This window comes from Bos indicus, chromosome 8 (genome assembly GCF_029378745.1).
Source record: "Bos indicus isolate NIAB-ARS_2022 breed Sahiwal x Tharparkar chromosome 8, NIAB-ARS_B.indTharparkar_mat_pri_1.0, whole genome shotgun sequence".
Taxonomy (NCBI): Eukaryota; Metazoa; Chordata; class Mammalia; order Artiodactyla; family Bovidae; genus Bos; species Bos indicus.
Window position 1 is genome coordinate 96,940,265 of NC_091767.1, and position 22,023 is coordinate 96,962,287.

At 38.2% G+C, this 22,023-nt stretch overlaps 1 protein-coding gene across 1 annotated transcript in view; it reads left to right on the forward strand.

The window, feature by feature from the left end:
* RAD23B (RAD23 homolog B, nucleotide excision repair protein) overlaps window positions 1–22,023 on the forward strand; it is a 45,130-nt gene that overhangs the window by 12,348 nt on the left and 10,759 nt on the right. Inside the window, exons 2-6 of the mRNA XM_019966687.2 lie at window positions 5,092–5,173; window positions 8,242–8,321; window positions 11,168–11,436; window positions 15,623–15,678; window positions 19,764–19,891. Of these exons, the coding sequence (XP_019822246.1) occupies window positions 5,092–5,173; window positions 8,242–8,321; window positions 11,168–11,436; window positions 15,623–15,678; window positions 19,764–19,891 (615 nt within the window). The remainder of the gene's footprint in view (window positions 1–5,091; window positions 5,174–8,241; window positions 8,322–11,167; window positions 11,437–15,622; window positions 15,679–19,763; window positions 19,892–22,023) is intronic.

The window sequence follows — 22,023 nt, forward strand, 5'->3', positions numbered from 1 at the left end:
GTATAATCATAAGGAAATTGATCTAGGTCATACCTGAACAGTCTAGTGGTTTTCCCTATTTTCTTCAATCTAAGTCTGAATTTTGCAATAAGAGAGTTCATGATCTGAGCCACAGTCAGCTCCTGATCTTGTTTTTTGCTGACTGTATAGAGCTTCTCCATCTTCAATTGCAAGGAATATAATCCATCTGGTTTCGACATTGACCATCTGGTGATGTCCATGTGTAGAATCGTCTCTTGTGTTGTTGGAAGAGGGTGTTTGCTATGACCAGTGCATTCTCTGGGCAAAACTCTGTTAGCCTTTGCCCTGCTTCATTTTGTACTCCAAGGCCAAACTTGCCTGTTATTCTGGGTATCTCTTGACTTCCTACTTTGCATTCCAGTCCCCTATGATGAAAAGGACACCTTTTTTTGGTGTTAGTCTTGGAAGGTCTTATAGGTCTTCATAGAACCGTTCCACTTCCTCTTCTTCAGCATTAGGGGTTGGGTCATAGACTTGGATTACTGTGATACTGAATAGTTTGCCTTGGAAATGAACAGAGATCACTGTCGTTTTTGAGGTTGCACTCAAGTACTGCATTTTGGACTCTTTTGTTGACTATGTTAGAGAAGTTGTAACTACATTGGCTGCTGGACATAACCTTTCCCAGAGAAGCCATGTGCAAGAGTTGCTATCTTTTCCTCCTTCACGACATCTGAAAAGAAGGCTTTTCTGTATAAGCTGTTTCAAAATGGTGCTCAGCTTGATTGGGTTATAGAAGACTTAAAGTAGTCTAGAAACCATCCTTCAGCAAATACATTCTGGTTGAAATGCCTATAGTATATCCGGTGAAGGTTTCTAGTAGAGAGAACTGGGCTAGAGATACAGGTGACATCCGATTCGTCCTTAAAACTAGAAGTAGATGAGGTAGATTATCCTGGAAGAGTGTGTAAAAGAAAATTCAGTCAAAAGCATAGCCTTGAGTAACACTTAAAGGTCTGGGCAAGGGAGGGGATTTCAGAATGGAGGGAATCGAGGTAGGAGGAAACCTGGAGGAGTTCAGTGTTACGGAATCCAAGGTAAGACAGTGTGAAAGGGAGAAATGGCTCAGTGCTGTCAGCTGTGACAGAGATCAAGGAATCCTGTAGAGAAGGATTAAGACGTGTCGGCTGCTGATGCTGCTAAATTCAGGGGTACTGGGGAGGGCCACCTTACTGTCAATGTAGGAGTAGCGCTGCTGCAGAAGATAAGCAGCAAAATGAGAACAAAGTCTATGCTTCAGTTTATCCACATTGTATTGCACTCTTGAGTAAGAAGTATGCAGTTGTGAGTAAGTAAAAGCAATATGTAGTTAACTTTTTTGAAAATTGCTTGAGTCTAAGGGGAGGAGAGTGTAACTAGCAGGGGACAGATTGGGGGAGGGGGTTGTTTTAAGATGATAGAGAATTAGGTCTGTGTAAATGTGAATGGAAATGAACTGGCCTTGAGGGAGAGGTTGAAAATAAAAGTGGATGAGGGGATAGGAAACAGAATGAATCTAGCAAGGTACTGGAGAATACTGGAGGGACAACAGGAATTAGATTTGAAGAGAGGGATACCTTTCATTTAGTAGAGAAGAAAACGGAGATTAGTGAATGGATGGGAAAAAACCCCATGTGTCAGTTTGGAAACAGCCAGTTGAGAGTGTGAGCTCCTGGGGTGTTGTCTTGAATGTGTCTTGAATGAAGTAGGATTCAAGTGGTCATCTGCGGGGAGGGTGCAAGTGTTGGGAATCAGATTTAGAGGAGAGTACAGATTTGAAACAACAACGTCGTGGAGGATGGAAGAGAGGGCTAACCAGGGGAACAGAAGGATTGGGGATGTCTTTCCTTTTCTTCAGTAACATTTAGAAGACTGTGAATGTGGATAGGTAGCTGGTTAGGTGTTAAAGGTGAGATTTGTTAGCTAAGTAACGTAGAAGTGTATGACAGCACAGAGTGGTTGAAGTCAATTTTGAGTACTGAAAACTTCAGCTGTGTTGGCCCACATGTGGAAATTTGCCTGGCAGGAGCAGTAGGAAGACAAGTGTGTGATGTTAGGAAGTGACAGAAGCAGTGGCATTATTGTCTAAGCTGAGCAGAGCTGGAATGAAAGGAGAGGCTCAAGGGACCAGAGTCGTAATGAAGTGCAAGACCAGGTGTGGTGAGCAGTTACTGAGAGAGTTGATGGGAAGAGATTAGCACTTTTATTATAATTTTGAAGAGCATTTTGGGGATGATGAGATTCAACCTGTGTTCTAAATGGCTGTGAGTAGATGACTTAAATGGATTGGAAGTGAAGATCATTGGGTTGAGGTAAAGGAATAATGCCAGAAGCTTGGATGGGTCAGTGAACCTGGTTCCAAAGTCTAGCTCTGTTTTCTTTGATGTATGACCCAAAGTGGTATTGCCAGGTTGAATCTACACACGCAATCCCACACACCCTCTGCCAAAATACTGAGACATTTTGGCAGATTGTCCACAAAACACTATATCATTTGATGCTCTCATTCTGAAAGTTTATCCCTCTCTTCACACTTAACACCAAAAATTATTCAAGACAATCTTTTCCAGTGTGACCGTTATTGGATTAATGATAATCTGACATTAAAATTTGTGCTTCTGGTAATTAATGAGGTTCAGCTTTTCTTTTTATTGGGTGTATAGTTGTGAATTGCCTGCCTTGTCATTTGTGCATTTTTCTATTGCTATAGGAACCATTTTCTACTATTTCTCTAAATTTGTTTTATGCGCATTTTCCTTTTGGTATGTGTCTTGTTATTTCTGTTTGAATTACATGCTTCAGTTCAGTTCAGTCGCTCAGCCGTGTCTGACTCTTTGCGACCCCACGAACTGCAGCACACCAGGCCTCCTTGTCCATCACCAACTCCTGGAGTCTACCCAAACCCATGTCCATTGAGTCAGTGATGCCATCCAGCCATCTTATCCTCTGTCATCCCCTTCTCCTCCTGCCCTCAATCTTTCCCAGCATCAGGGTCTTTTCACATGAGTCAGCTCTTCACATCAGGTGGCCAAAGTATTGGAGTTTCACCTTTAACATCAGTCCTTCCAATGAACACCCAGGACTGATCTCCTTTAGGATGGACTGGTTGGATCTCCTTGCAGTCCAAGGGACTCTCAAGAGTCTTCTCCAACACCACAGTTCAAAAGCATCAATTCTTCGGCACTCAGCTTTCTTCACAGTCCAACTCTCACATCCATACATGACCACTGGAAAAACCATAGCCTTGACTAAACGGACCTTTGTTGGCAAAGTAATGTCTCTGCTCTTTGATATGCTGTCTAGGTTGGTCATAACTTTCCTTCCAAGCAGTAAGTGTCTTTTAATTTCATGGCTGCAGTCACCATCTGCAGTGATTACATGCTTAGTTTGTTAATTTTCATTCAATAATAAATGTTTAGTGTTAGTCTGTGATTACTTTTTAAATCATATCATATAGGTATTAATGTATATAGAGTTCTCATTGTTATTGCTTAATATTCTTAATCACAGTTTTGATTTCTTTGAAGCAGTGTTATTTAGTAATAAAATGATTGGAAGGGTGTTTTGTTGTTGTTTGCCCTACTTTCCTTCTTGTACTCATATATATTTAGTGGTTGAGATTCTTGTGACTGGTTTCCACTTTGGGAAATAACAGAATAGCAGTGATGCTACTGACCCACTTCAGGAAGATAAGTATAGCAAGGGTGATTTATGTGACATTTGCAAAATACTCTGCTCTAAAGCGTGGAGTCAGAAGATCTGGGTCTGGATTTCAGCTGCTGCTGCTGCTAAGTCGCTTCAGTCGTGTCCGACTCTGTGCAACCCCATAGACGGCAGCCCACCAGGCTCCCCCGTCCCTGGGATTCTCCAGGCAAGAACACTGGAGTGGGTTGCCATTTCCTTCTCCGATGCATGAAAGTGAAAAGTGAAAGTGAAGTCTCTCAGTCGTGTCCGACTCTTAGCGACACCATGGACTGCAGCCCACCAGGCTCCTCCATCCACAGGATTTTCCAGGCAAGAGTACTGGAGTGGGGTGCCATTTCCTTCTCCTGTGCATGAAAGTGAGAAGTCAAAGTGAAGTCATGTCTGACTCTTCGCAACCCCATGGACTGCAGCCTACCAGGCTCCTCCGTCCACTGCTTATATTACAGTAACAGTGTGATTTGGGGAGGAGCCCTCCCTTTTGTATCCATGACAGTTTTCCACATAAAGCTCAGAACTATCAACTTGTACAATTTTCAGAAGTATTCTGGGAATTGAAAGAAATGAGATTTTCCCCCTTGATTCTTGGGCATTAAGAGAAATTTAGTTTTATGGTGTCTCTCTTTTTTAACTTCTATGCCACCCTACTTAGGAAATAGTTTACATTTGTTTTCTGAGTACTTGATGATGAACCTGTTGTCATGTAATTTTAGAGATAGAAAACCATAAAGATCATCCGTTCCAGTCCCTCTTTATAGATGAGACTGGTGAGCAACTTGTTCAAGATCAGTTAAGTAATATAGTGGCTCTCAACCTTGGCCAAACTTTGAAATCATATGTGAAGCTTTTACAAAATAATGATGTCCAGACCCACACTCAGAAATTATGTTTTAATTGGTCTTTATAGAGTTCCCGCAGGTGATTATAATGAAACATTAGCCACTTTTAAGGTAAATAATTTGCTTTTTGACATTCACATTTAACTTACTTTTTATCATTGTAGACAAGACCACCTTATTTCTTAAACCTTTTAGATTAGAGAGCTTTTCTTTACTTTCCTACTCTGTGGGAAATAAACCCATAAACTTTATAATGAGAATCATAGTTTGTGCTTTTGAAACATTTATTTTGAATAGATTTTTAAAGTCAACTAAGAAAGTCTTTTAAGGAAAAAAACCTGTGTAACAGATGGTAAAACAGTTTATACTTAACCATATCTAATAGTATGGGTTATCAATAGAATTTTTTAAAATAGTATTATGAAGACATGATCTTTTAAGTTTTTGGAATCAATAATATGTATAAAATTTTTATGTTGCATCACTTGTTCAGATTCTGGATTTTCCTTTGTTTATATTTTTTTCAAATATTTTAAAATTTTTCCCACAGGTGAGAGCACTGAAAGAGAAGATTGAATCCGAAAAGGGTAAAGATGCCTTTCCTGTAGCAGGTCAAAAGTTAATTTATGCAGGTATGAATTAAGTACTGAAATTAACATGCCATTTTCATGTGTACTGTGATATCTTTTAGTTTTAGAAATTGCCATCTTAAGAATTGTAGCATATACAAATTGATTCTGTCAGAAACATTGTAGAGATAAAAGCAGAGAATGAACAGTCATTTGAATGTTCTTTTATAATATTCAGTCCTCTTATTTTTCACATTTGCTTTATGTATTTCTCCATCCAGTAATGTTAGTTTTGCTTGTTAGTTTTTTCTTCTGTAAGCATTGTGTAACTGGCTGTATTTGTTTTTCTTTATTTTTTTAATTAAAAAATGTTATTGGATTACTTTGTGTGACATTGTTTAAGTGTAAAGTGTACAAAGTGTTAACTCTGATACATATTGTAATATGATTGCTGTTGTAGTGATATTTACCACATTACAGAATTAACAATATTATTGTCTGTATTCATTATACTGTGCATTAGATCTCTATGGCTTATTTAATACTCATTACACATTTGTACTCTTAAACACAATAACTCTTATCTCCCCCATGCCCCAAACGTTTGGTAACTACCAAGGTAAAATAACTTTTTTTTTACAGTTCAGAGTTTTAAATTCCACATACATTTCCACATATAAGTGATATCATACTGTGCTTGACTTATCTTGCTTGGCATAATGTTCACAAGGTCCATTCATGTTGTTGCAGATAGGAAGTTACTGTCTTTCTCATGGTTGAATAATATTGTATATACCCAAAGAAGTGAAAAACGGGATTTTGACAAGACATATACACTCCCATGTCTATAGCAGCACTATTCGCAATGGCTAAGATATGGAAACAATCCAAAATGGCCATCAAGGGATGAATGAATAAAAAAGACATAACTCATACACACAATGGGTCATACAGTGGATCTGTTTTTAATTTTTTAAGGAACCTCCATATTCTCCATAGTGGTTGGACCAATTTACATTCCCACCAACAGTGTATAAAGATTCTTTTTTCACCATAACCTCACCAGCCCCTCTTGTCTCCTTCATCAAGCTATTCCAACAGATGTAAGGTAGTGTCTTGCTTTGGTTTACATTTCCCTGATGCTTAGTGATGTTGAGCATCTTTTCATCTGTCTCTTGACCATTTCCACATCCTCTTTGGAGAAATGTTGATTTATATTTAATCTGCCAGTTTTTAAACAGATTGCTTTTTTTGTTATTAAGTTCTTTATGTATTTTGGATATTAGCCACATAACTGACATGGTTTTTGAAATTTTTCTCCCATTCTGTAGAATTCTTTTCATTTTGTTAATTGTTTATTTTGCTATGCAGAAGCTTTTGAGTTTGATGTAGTCCATTTGTCGAATTTTGTGTGTGTGTGCTTTCTTCGTGATTCCCCAAAAATTGTTGGTAAAGCCACAATTTCTGGCTTTCTTCCCTGTGTTATGGTAACAGTCCTTATGTTTAAGTTTTGATCTATTTCAAGTTAATCATTATGAGTGGCACAAGATAGGGGTCCAGTTTTATTGTTCTGCATGTGTTTTCTTTAGTTTTCCCATCAAACTGAGCACCTTTTGTAATCTGTTGAAATGTCGTTTTATTTTTCGTCTATGGGGTCTTGGTTTTGTGCGTGGGCTTCCTCTGGTTGTCGGGAGCAGGGGCTGCTCCTCGGGGTGTGTGGGCGTCTCGCCACAGTGGCTTCTATCATTGTGGAGCACGGACTTCAGGCTCAGGGGCCTCAGCAGTTGCGGCGCTTGGGCTCAGTAGTCGCGGCTCGCAGGCTTAGGTGCTCCGTGGTATGTCGGGTCATCTGGGACCAGGGATCGACCCAGTGACCCTTGCACTGAAAAGTGGATTCTTAACCACTGGACCACCAGAGAAGCCATAAGTTTATCTGTTTTTAAATAAAATACCAAAATTGACTGAAGAATATAGAAAACCTGTGTCAAAAGACACTACAATAAATGACAGGGGGAAAAAAAGATTATTATTCAGATTATATGAAGAGCTCTTGACAAATCAGTAGGGAAAAGGATGACCCAATTAAAAAGCAACAAAGGATATGAATAGGAAGTTGCAAATTAACTAGCCTCACTGGTAACCAGGAAGATGTATGTTAAAAATAGACTTAATAGGTGAATTTTGTGGAGAAAATTCTTATCTGTGTTGTTTAGAAGAAATACTGAGCACTTTGAGTGCGGATGTCAGTAAGATGGATCTTGACTTACCCTGGATTCTTGTCTGTTTTTGGATAGAGATTTTGTAGTACTTTCTTAACTGAGGTAGTTTAGAGGAAAATACCAGCCCTGTGATGAGGACTCAGAAGCCTGAAGAGGCATGGGTAGTTGGTGGCAGATATAAAACTAGAATTTCTGGTTCCTACTCTTGGCTGTTTTTTTCATTCCTGTGCAGACAGAGACACTATTCCCTTTTGTCTTAATGCTTGCTGCTTTTAAGTCAATAACTTTAAAAATGGAAAACTAATTTCAAGGAAAAGGAAGCCTGAAGGAATCTTGACCTTACGTCTGTCATTCTGCATGACTGAAGTCATACAGTCCATGTGGCTTACTCAGTTCTGTATCTTGACATTTCTGTGTCCCAAGTCATTATGAGTACTTACTTTTTATGGCAGTGAAACATTTCTGTGTTTCAAGTATCCAGTATTTGTGGGAGTAAGAAGTACTTTTCTCCCTCCATCAAGAAGGTTTATAGGTTATTCCCAGTCCGGGTTGGGGGTAGATCTTTGAGCGTCTCAAAATTGAATTTTATTTGTTTTCATGATCTCCTGTTTCTCAGGACCTAGTTAATATCTCCTTACCTAGCAAGTCTTTTTTTTTGAATTACAAATAATTTTTAAGAAGTGCTTGGGATTCAGATATCTACAGACAATGTATGTGCTTGCTGTCTTTTAGTCAGATGCTCATGTCTTCTTAACTAATCTTGTATCCATTTATGTATATCTTGGCTGATTGGTTAATGTTTCTCTTTGGGGAAAGTTTTAATTGATAAAATTAATGTTTATGATTGTTTTAACCTCAGTGTAAGACAGTTTATGGTGCCTTTAATAATATGTTTTTTTCTTAATGTACTAGGCAAAATCCTCAATGATGATACTGCTCTAAAAGAATATAAAATTGATGAGAAAAACTTCGTGGTAGTTATGGTGACAAAAGTAAGTTTCAGCCTCCTTGTATATATCTTTATCCATGTGAGTTTAAAAAAAAAGATCCCAAGTCTTTCTTTACACTTACTTTTTAAGTGAAAACAGTATATATACATCCATAGTGGCATGCACTTAATAGTTATTAAGTGTGTTAACAGTTTGCTTTGAGTCAACCATAATGTTAATAGTTTTATGTACTTGTAGTTTGAGCATAATTTTAAATATGTTGAAACAGTTGATACATGTGAAATCTCCTGTTAAACATCATTAGGTATTGTTGGATTAGTAAAATCACAAAATATGTAGTTAGAGAATGTGATTCTTCAAATGTTTCGTATTTTATAGTTTTTATTAAGAATGCCTTAAAAGGACTTGGCTAAATGATGTACTAGACCTAACAAATGCCTGAAGGCCAAAAAGGCATATAGACTAAAAATTTCAGTGATATTTTTTAGTCAATGAGATAGATTTTTAGAAACTAGAAAAAGGGAAAGACAGAAAGATAAATAAATATGCAGTAGAGTGTTAAGACAGTAGAGGAGTGGTGGTACTTATGACGCTCATTTTTAAGATTGAATTATGATCTAAATTCTGAGCTCCTAATAATCTAGGGATAATGCTACTTGCAAGCACCCAAACTAAATTTAAATAGGTAATTGCAAACCAGTTTGTCAAAGACTTTTTAAGTCTCAAAGGAATATATGCAGTAGAAAATAAAGAGTTGAACAAACGGATTTTAATTACTGCATACTTTTGTAGTAAGAAACAAAAAACAGCTCAACATTTCATATGTATTGGGGTTAATTTTTTAAATATTTTGTTATATATATTTAAGCACTTAATTATTAAAATATTAAACATTAAATACAGATTAACAGAATCATATGAGGAAACTTTGTCTCAACTAGTTTTTTCAAAAACTGATAAAATGCACAACATAAAATGTACAAATTTAATCATTTTTAAGTGTATGGCTCCTTGGCATTAACTACATTCACATTGTTATGTAGCCATCACCACCATCCATTTCTAAAACTTTTTTCATTTTCCCAAACTGAAACTCTGTACCTGTTAAAGAGTAAATAGCCATGCCGTGCCCCAGCCCAACACCACTGTTACCTTTTCTGTCTGTGTATTTGACTACACCTTATACCTCATATAAGTGGAGTCATACAGTATTTTTCCTTTTGTGATTCCTTTTGTGACTTGTTTATTAATATTTTCCTTCATAAAATGTCTTCAAGGTTTGGCCGTATTATAGCATGTGCCAGAATTTGTCCTTTTTAAGGCTGAATAATATTCCCTTATTTAATTTTATCATACATAGTATGTCTGGTAGCCACAGACACTTGGGTATGTATTTGTTATGGTTTTATTTCCTTTAGTATTACGGCAACCTTGACTGTTAAGAGCATAACTAAGTAAGCAGGCTGGGTCTCAGAATAGGTGCATGCGTTTGAAAAACAGCTACTTGGAGCCAAGCAGATTCTTATTTTACATAGGCCAGCTTTTAGAAGGGGAAGAAGACTGCTACAGTTAAACATTTTGGAAGCAGTGAGAAATTCCCTTATTACAAAGAAGAGAGAAAAAACTATTAATATCAAAAGTTAAGCAGAGGACCTTTGAAAAGCAGATGGGTTTGGTACTATTTAGAGTGAGGTTTGAAAAGCTGTTTGTGGCAACAGAGACCTTGAGGACATGGTATATTATAGTATTATATTAATCACTATACATATATAATATATATATAACATATATATATATAATCAGTATTATATTGATCTTAAGGGAAATAGTAAATGGACATAATGCATTTAAATTACATTCTTATCTAGTTGGAGTTATAGAACATTAATAATTTGCAGGAAATTACGTTGGCAATAAAAATCGCAGAGCCAAATTCAAGCCTCTTACTATAGGTAAAGGAGGGGGGCTACGTCCCATCCCCCTACCTGCCCAAGACGTTTTTCCCAATACACTCTATACCAGCTCAGTTAGAATAAGACACAAGTCCACTCTTTTACAGTTTGTTGATTTATACCTGGGGCACTTATGTTGAATTTTAATCTCATCTTCCAGCAAATCAGTTACCTTTTTACCTTAGGAAAGTTATGAACTAAGTAGGTCGTGAGCATTGATAGGCCTTCGGAGAAAGATAAAACTCATATAGTGTGATTTTTACACATATGTAACTGCTTTTTGCTTGGTGGGAATGCTTATGGCTCTGATTTTAGTTCAGAAAGTGCTGAGCGTGCAGTTATAACGTTACTGGCCTCTGTTTAACTATATATACATCTCAGAAGTAATGTTAGTCTCTTTGTACTTAAACCATTGGCTTCTGGTCAACATTGGGATTTTCTTCCCTCTTCTAAAATACAGCAGATTATCTGGCATGTTCATTAATCATACTTCTGTTTATACTTTAATTTCAAGGGAGTTATTTTCATAATGCTTTCAAATGAGGATAAATACTTGAAAGTTGTAACCAAGAAACTTCAGTTATGAAGTTTGGGGGGTGAATTATGTGTTTCTTTTATTTATTTTTTTGGATACACACATTCTTTATGTTTTAAAATATTTGCTTTTTTGATTCTTTTTCATGATGATGCTAAGACTGAAATCATTGGCTAGAACTAATTGAGATTGATAGTTGATATATATATGCTCTTAGCAGCTTTGAATGTGTAACGTAAATAATGATTCAGATTGCTGCTGTTTATCGCTCGTTATGTCACCTTACAAAATTGCTTTCAATCTAAAAATTTGTATTGTTATGTTTGTTTATAGCATCCAGAGGTCAGGTAATAATGTAGTATTTTATCATAATGCATGATTTTGCTTTGTAATGTGTTTAGCCTAAAGCAGTGACAACACCAGCACCAGCTACAACTCAGCAGTCAAATTCTGCCGCCACCACCACAGTCAGTTCCTCCACAGCGCCAGCTGTGACTCAGGCCCCAGCCCCTGCCCCCGCTTCGGCTCCCACTCCCACACCTGTGTCTGTCACTCCAGCACCGACGACAGCATCTTCTGAGCCTGCGCCTGCTAGTGCAGCGAAGCAGGAGAAGCCTGCGGAGCGGCCAGTGGAAACCCCAGTGGCCACCACCCCAACGTCAACCGACAGGTACGAACGGGGCTCCAGGAAATTGCATAGGAGGGTGTTCATAACAGGTACTTCGTGTGTGTATTTATTTTGATTATTGTGTGGATCAAACAAACTTTCTATATAAACTTTGAACCCTGACTAAAATAGTATGCTTTTTATGTCTGTTTAAATTTCCATAATCTGGATTTTTTTTTCTTTCTCTCCCAGGGAGAAAGGAAAAAAAACTTTTGTATAGAAAAGTTAGGAAATACAAATGATGCAAAAGAATAAGAATCATAAAATAACCTGACAGTATATTATAGCTTGACATACAAACAACTTGACATTGTCCCCCATCATTATTTGTTGTATATTATTTTACTATGGTCACATCTGTCATCTACATCTTTCCATATCAGTAAGTTTTTCCAGTTGCTACATAGTATTGTGTTCAGGTCTGACATTTGTTTGGTCTTAACCTTAGAAAAGAAATTAACATCTTTGGATTTTTCCTCATCTGTAAAGTGTGGATGGCAGTAAAACTACATATTACAGTGCAAATTCCACTCCTTAATATCTACTATAGAGAAACCAAACTTGTGCACAGGGCTGTATTGCTTGTGATTGAGGACAGATTGGAACTAAGTTAAATTCCATTAGTAAGAGCATGACTTGACTTGTTATTTGTTCATATTAGAGAACTGTGCTTATTCATATTGAGCGATAGTTGCTTAGTCATGTCCAACTCTTTGCGACCCCATGGATTATAGCCTGCCAGGCTCCTCTCTCCATGGAATTCTCCGTAGTGTGGCAGTAAATAGGCAGCATCAACATTACTGGGAGTTACTTTGAAATTAATTCTTAGGCTCCACCCCAGACCTCTGTAAATCAGAATTCTCGACTTGAGGGTCCTAGAAGTCTGTTTTTTAACAAGCTCTGCTAGTGAATTCTAGTAGAGTCCCCTAGGGAGATAGTGAAAGAGAAGCCTGGCCTGCTGCAGTCCATGGGGTCTCAAAGAGTCAGACACGCCTTGAACGACTAAACAGTAAAACTGGTGAACTCTTAGGCTTCCTAAAGTTTAAGAAACTCTAATATCCAGTACTGTAGCCCAGGTAAAGTATGCAGTATATATGCATATTAAATAAATGTGGTTTCAAGGCTTTGTTAATCGAGTGAAAAGAAGCAGATTGCAGAACAGTAGAGTCAGTAACCATAAACCAAACAAAAACCACATGACAATATTCATATTGTCTGTGGGTTAGCATGTCAATGTGTAGAGAAACAGTAGCAGAGGGACCTCACGCTAACTGATAAGATGGTTTCCTCTGGGGAGGGGGAGGAGTGTGGAGTTAGAATCAAGATTTGAGTGGTGGTTAAACGGTATCTCCGTGTTATCTGTAAGGTTTAAAAAGAAAAAAAGTGTGCAAAAATAGCACAAATTGTTCTATAAAAGAACATTAATGAAGGGTCTAATTAATTCTGCCAGGTAATAAAATGTATTATGCACGGTCAGTCAGTCAGTCAATTCAGTCGCTCATTCGTGTCTGACTCTTTGCGACCCCATGAATCGCAGCACGCCAGGCCTCCCTGTCCAACACCAACTCCTGGAGTTCACTGAGACTCATGTCCATCGAGTCAGTGATGCCATCCAGCCATCTCATCCTCTGTCGTTCCCTTCTCCTCTTGCCCCCAATCCCTCCCAGCATCAGAGTCTTTTCCAATGAGTCAACTCTTCGCATGAGGTGGCCAAAGTACTGGAGTTTCAGCTTCAGCATCATTCCTTCCAAAGAAATCCCAGGGCTGATCTCCTTCAGAATGGACTGGTTGGATCTCCTTGCAGTCCAAGGGACTCTCAAGAGTCTTCTCCAACACCACAGTTCAAAAGCATCAATTCTACAGTGTCAGACTTTATTTTTGGGGGCTCCAAAATCACTGCAGATGGTGACTTCAGCCATGAAATTAAAAGACGCTTACTCCTTGGGAAAAAAGTTATGACCAACCTAGATAGCATGTTGAAAAGCAGAGATGTTACTTTGCCAACAAAGGTCCATCTAGTCAAGACTATGATTTTTCCAGTGGTCACGTATGGATATGAGAGTTGAACTGTGAAGAAAGCCGAGCGCCAAAGAATTATGCATGGTAGTGATTGCAATTTTAGAATGGCTCTTATTAGAATGGCTACTTGATGAAATAGTAGTCTAGAAACAGACCAATATACATCCAGGGACTTAATATAAGATAAAAATAATTTCAGACCACTCTGGGAAATGCTGTTGGGGTAAATGTCTAGTTACCTGGAGGTCATCTTATAAAAATAAGTTTTATGGACTTCCCTTGTGGTTTAGTTGTTACGGCTCTGCAAGCAGCATGGGTTTGATTAACTGGTAGGGGAATAAGATCTCATATGCTGCACAGTGTGGCCCAAAGAAAAAAGAGTAAATAAATTTTAAACAGAGAAAGATTTAATGTAGAAGTGAAATCGTAAACTAGAGGAAAACATGGGAAAAACAATCTTAACACAAAAAAGTCATGAAAGAAATGATTAATAAATTTGAGTACAGAAAGAATTTAAAGATTGGAAACCAAACAGGTTCTTATTAGTTTGATTTGATCAATTAAATGGAAAGTCATGCCTCTCTGGGAAAAATTGAGGCAGTTGTAGTTCTTCTGACATGCAGTTATTCCAAAACACAACAGTAAGACACAAGTCAGTATATAGAAACTAGTGGTGGTGGTTGTCTCTGGGTAGGGTCCAGGGCAGGAGAGTTTCTTTCCATATATGTGTGTGTGTGTATAGTGTTGAACTATAGTTCAAAAACTTCATTTTGAAGTTTTACCTTCTAAACATTAGTTAATGGAGGTACATTAAAAATTATACCAAGTGCTGCTGCTGCTGCTAAGTCACTTCAGTCGTGTCCGACTCTGTGTGACCCCATAGACGGCAGCCCACCAGGCTCCTCCGTCCCTGGGATTTTCCAGGCAAGAACACTGGAGTGGGTTGCCATTTCTTTCTCCAGTGCATGAAAGTGAAAAGTGAAAGTGAAGTCGCTCAGTCGTGTCCGACTCTAGTGACTCCATGGACTGCAGCCCACCAGGCTCCTCCGTCCATGGGATTTTCCAGGCACAAGTACTGGAGTGGGGTACCAAATGCTAGTTTTACGCTTACCAGTTATGTTGAGTGTTAGGATGCCAGGCACTTTGGCAGAAGTAACCCTGCCCACAGCACCTGGGGATACAAGGATACTCTAAGTAATTTATGAATTCAAAGTTGGGTATTTCCGTTGTCTTGCTGTGCTGTAGGGTTTTCTCAGAACTGAAGTCTACTGAGTTCTGTTTGTAAAATTGGGACACAGGTATATGTGTATATTGTCTCTGTGTATGTTGTAATTTAAATTGCTAACTGCTGTCTTGACCAGTTTTGTGAACCTCATTTTTCTTTGGCCTTCTCTTCCTGGTCTTTCATCATCGTATTCGTGTCTACTTTGTTTTCTAGACTCATCTTCTTCACTTGCTTAACAAAAACTTAATTTTTTTGTTTTTTTTTTTAATATATTTGGGAGATCAGGAGATGCCTCCTCTGCTTTTTTTTTTTTTTTTTTTTTAATATTATTTGGCTGCAGCGATTCTTAGTTGTGGCATGTAGGATCTTGTTCCCTAGCAGGGATCAAACCCAGGCCCCTTACATTGGGAGCATGGAGTCTTGGCCACTGGGCCACCAAGGAAGTCCCATGAAAACTTAGTCCTTTTAAACTGGTTTAAAACTTGGTTATAGCTCGGGTCTGTCCTGCCTCTGCATTTTTTTTTATGCTATGTTCCTTGCTTGAATACTTTCTTGCAGTTTCTGTTTTCGGAACTTAACTATAAGATCTAAGTGAAATTCTACTATATAAAGACTTCCCAGGCCTTTCCAGCCAAATACAGTTTCTACATGTGCTGTTTATCATGTACAGCTTTTGGTATTTCTTTGACTGTGATTTGACTTACAGATTATTTGTAAGTTCTTTAAATGATGGATTTTCAGAACAGAATGAGTATTAAAATTCTTCCCAATCCATAAATGTTATGGATAAAGCTTTGGGTTTTAATCTGGAAGCCTTTTTAAACACTGTAGCCAGATTTATACATTTAATTAAAACCAAGAGTCTGTACAAATTGGACAGCTACTAAGCTTTAAGGTAAATTTTACATACTTTCTGATACATGATTTTCTAAAAACATTTTACAGTACATCAGGTGATTCTTCTCGGTCAAACCTTTTTGAAGATGCAACAAGTGCACTTGGTAAGTATCTATATGGTGAATTACTTTATAAGAGGGAAGAGGCTTCATTTCTCTAGATCATTTCCATGGTTGCTTATAATCAGGTGGTTAAATGATTTAGATAATTCGGTGTTACTGAAGACTTTGTAAATTAATGTTCTATATATTGAATCATTTAAATTGTGCTGTTAAGAGTTAAGCATACTTCTTTCCTTAAAGCAGATATGTTTTCCACTTTCCAAATATGGGTTTTAAAATGAAGTTTAATCTGTGTATACATTTATTAGGAAGTGTCTTTGAAATGAGTATAAGATGTTACTAAATCTGTCTCACATTTCATCTTTATTCATTCACCTCCAGCCTTTACTCCAGGTTGTAGCCCTGTAGGTCCCCATCTGCATCTTGTTGCTTGTATTGTACTTACAGTGAAAATGCCGTTTTATCCTGACTTTTTACCTGTTGAGTAATGTCTTTCCATCTTCCCTTCACACGTACATCTGTCAGAACCAGTTTGGGTGTTTTGTCCGTTTCCCATTGTAACTGTCCCTGGGTTACAGTTGTAACTGGGTTACGCTGTGACTGCCCCAGGACAGTGCCTGCTGTAGGTGCTTGTTGTCGGTGGTTAGCTGGCAGCCCTGCTCCTGCCCTTTGGTACTCTTCTATACCACGGGAAATGGTGGGGAGGTGGAAGACTGGAGCAGGTGGGGGTGCAGCTTCCATAGAGTATGGGCTTCTGGATGCCCTGTGTAGCTGCTGCAGCAGCAAGGTTCCAGCAGCAGTAGTATCACGCAAGATACGGTTGGCCCTCTGACCTAATTGAGCTTGAACTCTATGATGCCCTGATTGCCATGTAAAAAGCACAAGGTGCAAAATAGTTGTTTAATCAACCTAAGATCACCTGGGTGTACCAAACCCACATTCATACCTGTGAGGACTTTTTTCTGGGATTACCCTGCTACCATACGAGTATGAGTCAAGTGTCTAGTAAGCAGGAAAACAGAAATCACTCTTATTTCAAACAGTAAAAGCTTAATCTTAGGAAATTGTTACACAGGTTCTGGAACAGCTCAAGATTACCCAGGGATGTGTAAAATGCTCTGTAGCCTCAGAGCTGGAACCAGCCTACACTCCCCCCTGATGCTGTTGGAGGCTCTGGCTGTCGCTGTTAGGCTTCAGTTGGAATGCATTGATGCTGCCTGGCAGGAGCCCAGGAATGCACAGCTGTAGTTCCTCCTGCTGTGGTCTCTGGTGGTGATGTCTTACCTTTTACATCTGCATCTCTTAGAACTGCTATTATGGTCTCAGGATCCCTTAGCCCTTTAATCTTTAATTTATCCAGTCTTTACGTCGATACCCTGCTTCTTTAAATGTTTCTTCTTTGGCTTCTGTGACGCCTCTCTTTTCTTGAACTGTATCTCTGATTGTTCCTTCCTCAGGCTTCCTGGTTAATTCTTTGTATCTTACCTGGCCCTTAAATGTATGGGTTTTTTCTAGGGTTCTGCTCTAGGTCATTGTTCAAAGTTCAGATCATGGGAATAGTAAATAACCACCCATACACAGTTGACCTGTGAATAACACAGGGGTTAGGGCCATCAACTCTGTGTAGTCAGAAATACATCTATAACTTTACGGTCAGGCCTCTGTCCATGGTTCTGCATCTGCAGATTCAACCAGCCATGGATCATATAGAAGTATGCTAGGAATGCAGTTATCCAATTATTTGTGGACCTACACAGTTAAACCTACATTGTCAACTGTACTTTTAAGGATTCTCAATGTTAAAATTCCAGTACATATATCCCTCTGACTTCTGAGACTCATTCTTTAAGCTGCCAGCTGGAAAACCTAAAACCTCCATAAACTCCTTAGATTCAAAATTGACAAATTTTTTATTCCTCCATCTGATTCTTCTCTTTTGTTCCTTTCTTGCTTCCATCATCATCCATGCTCTACCAAAGTATTAGCATCAACCTTGACCTCTTCCTCTCTTGACCAGTGAGACTAGGAGTCCTACCGATCTCCTTCCTAAAGTCTCTGGAATCTTTGTTTCTACTACCACTTAATTGCCTCAGCTGACGTCCCTCCCTTCCTGATGCTCTAGTATTACTCTGTTAACTGGTCTATTCCTTGCCACAGTGGAGTTTCTAAAAGGCAGGTCTAATGAGGTCATTGTTCCTTTCACAACACCTCCTATCCTAGATGATAAGTTCAGAATTCATTCTTAATCACATTTTCTTCACTATTTCCTCTGTCTCCTTAGCTCTGTCTGATGCTGTCCATTGTCCCTAATTTTCCTAGGAGTCATTTCCCTTGTACCTTTAGGATCTAAAATGTACCAAGCCTGCATGTAGACACTTCTATTTGAGTTTTTATAACTTGACTAATTAGGAGGCATGGCATTAAGGATTAGGTGTGGGAGCTCTAGGGTCTAGACAGCTTGTGTTTGTGTCTCTGCACTGTGGCTTAATAGCCATTGATCAAATTGTTAATCTTTCTAATAAGCCTCAACCTCATAGAATTCTTGTGAGAATTGAGTGAGAAAAACACTGTTAAAATAGTATAGTTCTGATACTCCACAGCACATAATTTTATTCTTGATAATGTTTTCTTTATCTGAGAACTAGATTACAGAAAGTATACTGACACTTGAGTGCTTTGTGCTAGAATTGTATCAGTGGGTAATTAAAAATTTGAAATAGTTTAAGTACTTAATGGAATAGGAAGGGAAAAGTCATTAAACAAGATACCAAATGTTGAATTTGCTCAGTGATACTTAGTTTTTTAAGCTATACTTTCATAGCTGTTAGAACTTGATTGAAAATTTTGCTATCAACAAAGTAAAAAGACAACTTATGGAATGGCAAGAAAATACTTGCAGCCATATATATGTATATGATAGGTTAACATCCTTGATATATAAAGAACTCATACAACTCAATAGTTTAAAAAAAAAAAATGGGCAAAGGAATTGAATAGATACTTCTCCAAAGAAGATATACAAAAGTCCAACAGAAATATAAAAAGATGCTCATCATCACTAGGAAAACTTCTTAGGATAAATTGTTATTAGGAAAACTTGCTTTAAATCAGAGTGTTGTCTGATATTTCCATGAAGAGTGAGTTGGAGTTGGAGAGATCTCTGGGAAATGATTTACAGAGATAATTTACCATTTTATATGGTATGAGACATTCTGACTTTCTCGCTTCCAACTCGTTTTCCCCTCTGCTTTGATAATAAAAGGTGTCAAAGGAAAACAACTTATTACAGCACAATTGATGGCTTGAAATGTCCCCACTTCTTGCTTTCAAAAATCATTTCATCCATCTCCTCTTGCAGGTTGCCAGCCTCGACTTCTAATTCTGTTATACTTTTGTGCTACCTTTGTGCATGGTGTTTCTATTCTGTGTTCAACGTACTGTATTACTGTCCCATTGCTGCTCTGTATCACAGCTTAGTGGCATAACACAACATATTTATTATCTTACTGTAGTGCTGGAGGCTAGAAGTCTGACGTGGAGCTCACTGGACTAAAATAAAGGGACTAAATCATTGGGCTAAGATCAGAGCTGCATTCCTTTCTGGAGACTCTAGGGGAGAATTTGTTCGGTGTCCTTTCCAACTTCTAAGAAACTGACCACATACCTTGGCCATAGCGCCTTCCTCTGTCATCAGAGAAGCACATAGCATCTCTGCCCCTGCTTTTTTCTCTAACTTGCCCCCACTTATTTCTCTGACCCTCTCATCTGCTTCCCTCCTGCTTTTAAGCACCCTTACCATTACATTGGATTACCCATCCAGGTAATCCAGGATAATTTCCCTATCTTAAAGTCAGCTGATTAGCAACCTCAATTCCCTTTTGCTTTGTAACCTAACTTACAGTTTCTAAGGATGGGAGGAGGTGGATTACTCTACCTACCACATGTATGTTGTAGTAGTTGTGTATGTGTTTTAGTTACTCATCGTTAGGTATTCCTAACACTGTAGTGCCTGACAGTGTATACATACGTACATACACACTGAAATTATGTGGGGAATGTTTGTTTATTAAATTTTCTTTCTCTTTTCCTCTTTGCCTTCCTCCATCCACACACACATCTCTTTTTAGTGACAGGTCAGTCTTACGAGAATATGGTAACTGAGATCATGTCAATGGGCTATGAACGAGAGCAAGTAATTGCAGCCCTGAGAGCCAGTTTCAACAACCCTGACAGAGCAGTGGAGTATCTCTTAATGGTGAGAAACATTTTGCTTTCTTTGTTCTAGTTGTTTAAGGATGAAATCTCAAAGAAACAAATTTTAAAGAAACAATAGCAGTTCATAAGATAATGGTGATGTATGCTCATTTGCATAATGCTTTTATTGGGTTGGTTTAATTAATTCTTTTATTGATATTTATTGGGTTTTCTAAAAGTTCTTTTGGGGTTTTCCATTACATCTTATGGAAAAATCAGAGCAAACCTTTTGGTCAACCCAGTATTTTTCTTAGTGAATTAACATTTTCTGTTAATAAAGTATAAGTGAAAGTGAAGTCGCTCAGTCGTGTCCGACTCTTTGCGACCCGGTGGACTGTAGCTTATCAGGCTCCTCCGTCCATGAGATTTTCCAGGCAAGAGTGCTGGAGTGGATTGCCATTTCCTTCTCCAAGGGATCTTCCCGACCCAGGAATCGAACCTGGGTCTCCCGCATTGCAGGCAGACGCTTTATGGTCTGAGCCACCAGGGAAGCCCCAAACAAAGACCATAATGCATTGGCTGGGAAACGAACCCGGGTCTCCCGTGTGGGAGGCAAGAATTCTACCACTGAACCACCAATGCTGCTAATAAAGTATAACCTCTTCTAAAAGATTTGTGATAAGACTTTGAATCAGAAAATGTGACTAAATGGATTTTAAAATTGGCTATCCACTTGGAGTAGTAGTGTCTAACCTAGTTACATCATCCTCTAAGGATGAGAGCTGTGTGTTAAGAGGGCTGGGGCAGGTTTTAAAACTAACTGAATCCAACATTTTAGTAGCTCTTTTTGCCTGCCGTTTGATCCTGAATGTACTATGTAGAGTGAAAGTTTCAAGTTGGAAGTCCAAGTCAAATTTTGTAATATGTAAATTTTTGTAATTAGTTGCTAGCTTTTAAAAATTGGGAGAGAGTGCTGAAAAGTTCAGATAATCTGATTTATCTGGACAACTCAGATCCCAGATTTTCACAAGGGTTTAGGGAAAATTTTAGGTTGTAGACTCCTCTACTAATAAAAGTTTTTGAGAAATAGATTGTTATGGGCATGAACTGAAACCCTTGATATTTTATGACAATGAATGTCTGTTTTACAAATGTGACACAGATCTAAAGCAAATTGTAAAAGTTTGCAGTAATATTGGATTAATTTTTTAGTCCTAAGATTTTATTCTGCAATTGTCGTTGGTGTGTTAGAATATTATCATAAGTCTGAATCACCCTAAACATCATCTCCGATCCTAACTCCTTGGAGAATACCGTCCACAGTTCAGTCCATTACCTTGTTTCTAGTTGCGCTTCTGGTAGAAACTCCTTTTCAGAGAGTAGTTTCCCAAGAGTCCCCGTCATGAGCAGATAATTGCTTCTCCTCCGGTCATTTCCTGCTTACTGGCATGAGGTTCAGAAAATCTTAACATATCATTTTATCTTTTGAATTCTTTTTCCCATTGTCCACTTGAAAGTCTGTAAAATACTGACAATTCATTTAATTATCAGTTTGAAATTGAGGAATCATACTGGATTGAGAGTTATTGTGGATCGGTTTATGGTTGCCCCTCATTCCTCCCCAAAAAATGTGTATTACATAAAAACATTGCCTTTCCTTTTATAGAAGGGCTTTAATTTATACCTGATTTTGGAATTCTGCATAATTTTAATGGTGTCATCAAATAATTTGACCCAGTAGATTTAAAATTTTGAGGTTTAAAAAAAATGAATTACTATTTTCACAGTTGCTACTATTTAGCATCAAATGCAAATAAATAGATGAGAGGTTCATGGAAATAGTTTATCCTTTACTTTCAGTTGAAGCAGGCACCTGTTTTGATGCTTTGAACTGTTGCTAGTTTTTGATGAATCTATATAAGTGAAAGTGAGTGTGTAGAAAGAAGAAGTAATGATCTAACAAAAAGCTAAGTCCTGTGTGTGAGAATTTGAGGTAGATCTGTTGCAGTGGTGGTTAACTTTTACTTTAGCTAACTTGTTTGAGAATTTGATGGAGGCTTTTGGACCCTCGATCTGTATATAGTTTGTCCACACTTGATAGCTCCTCATTTAAGGGTTTGAATTGGGTGGTTCGCAGTGCCTAGAGGGAACATCTAATACAGCAATTATTATCCTGCTGTTTAGTGTCCTTCA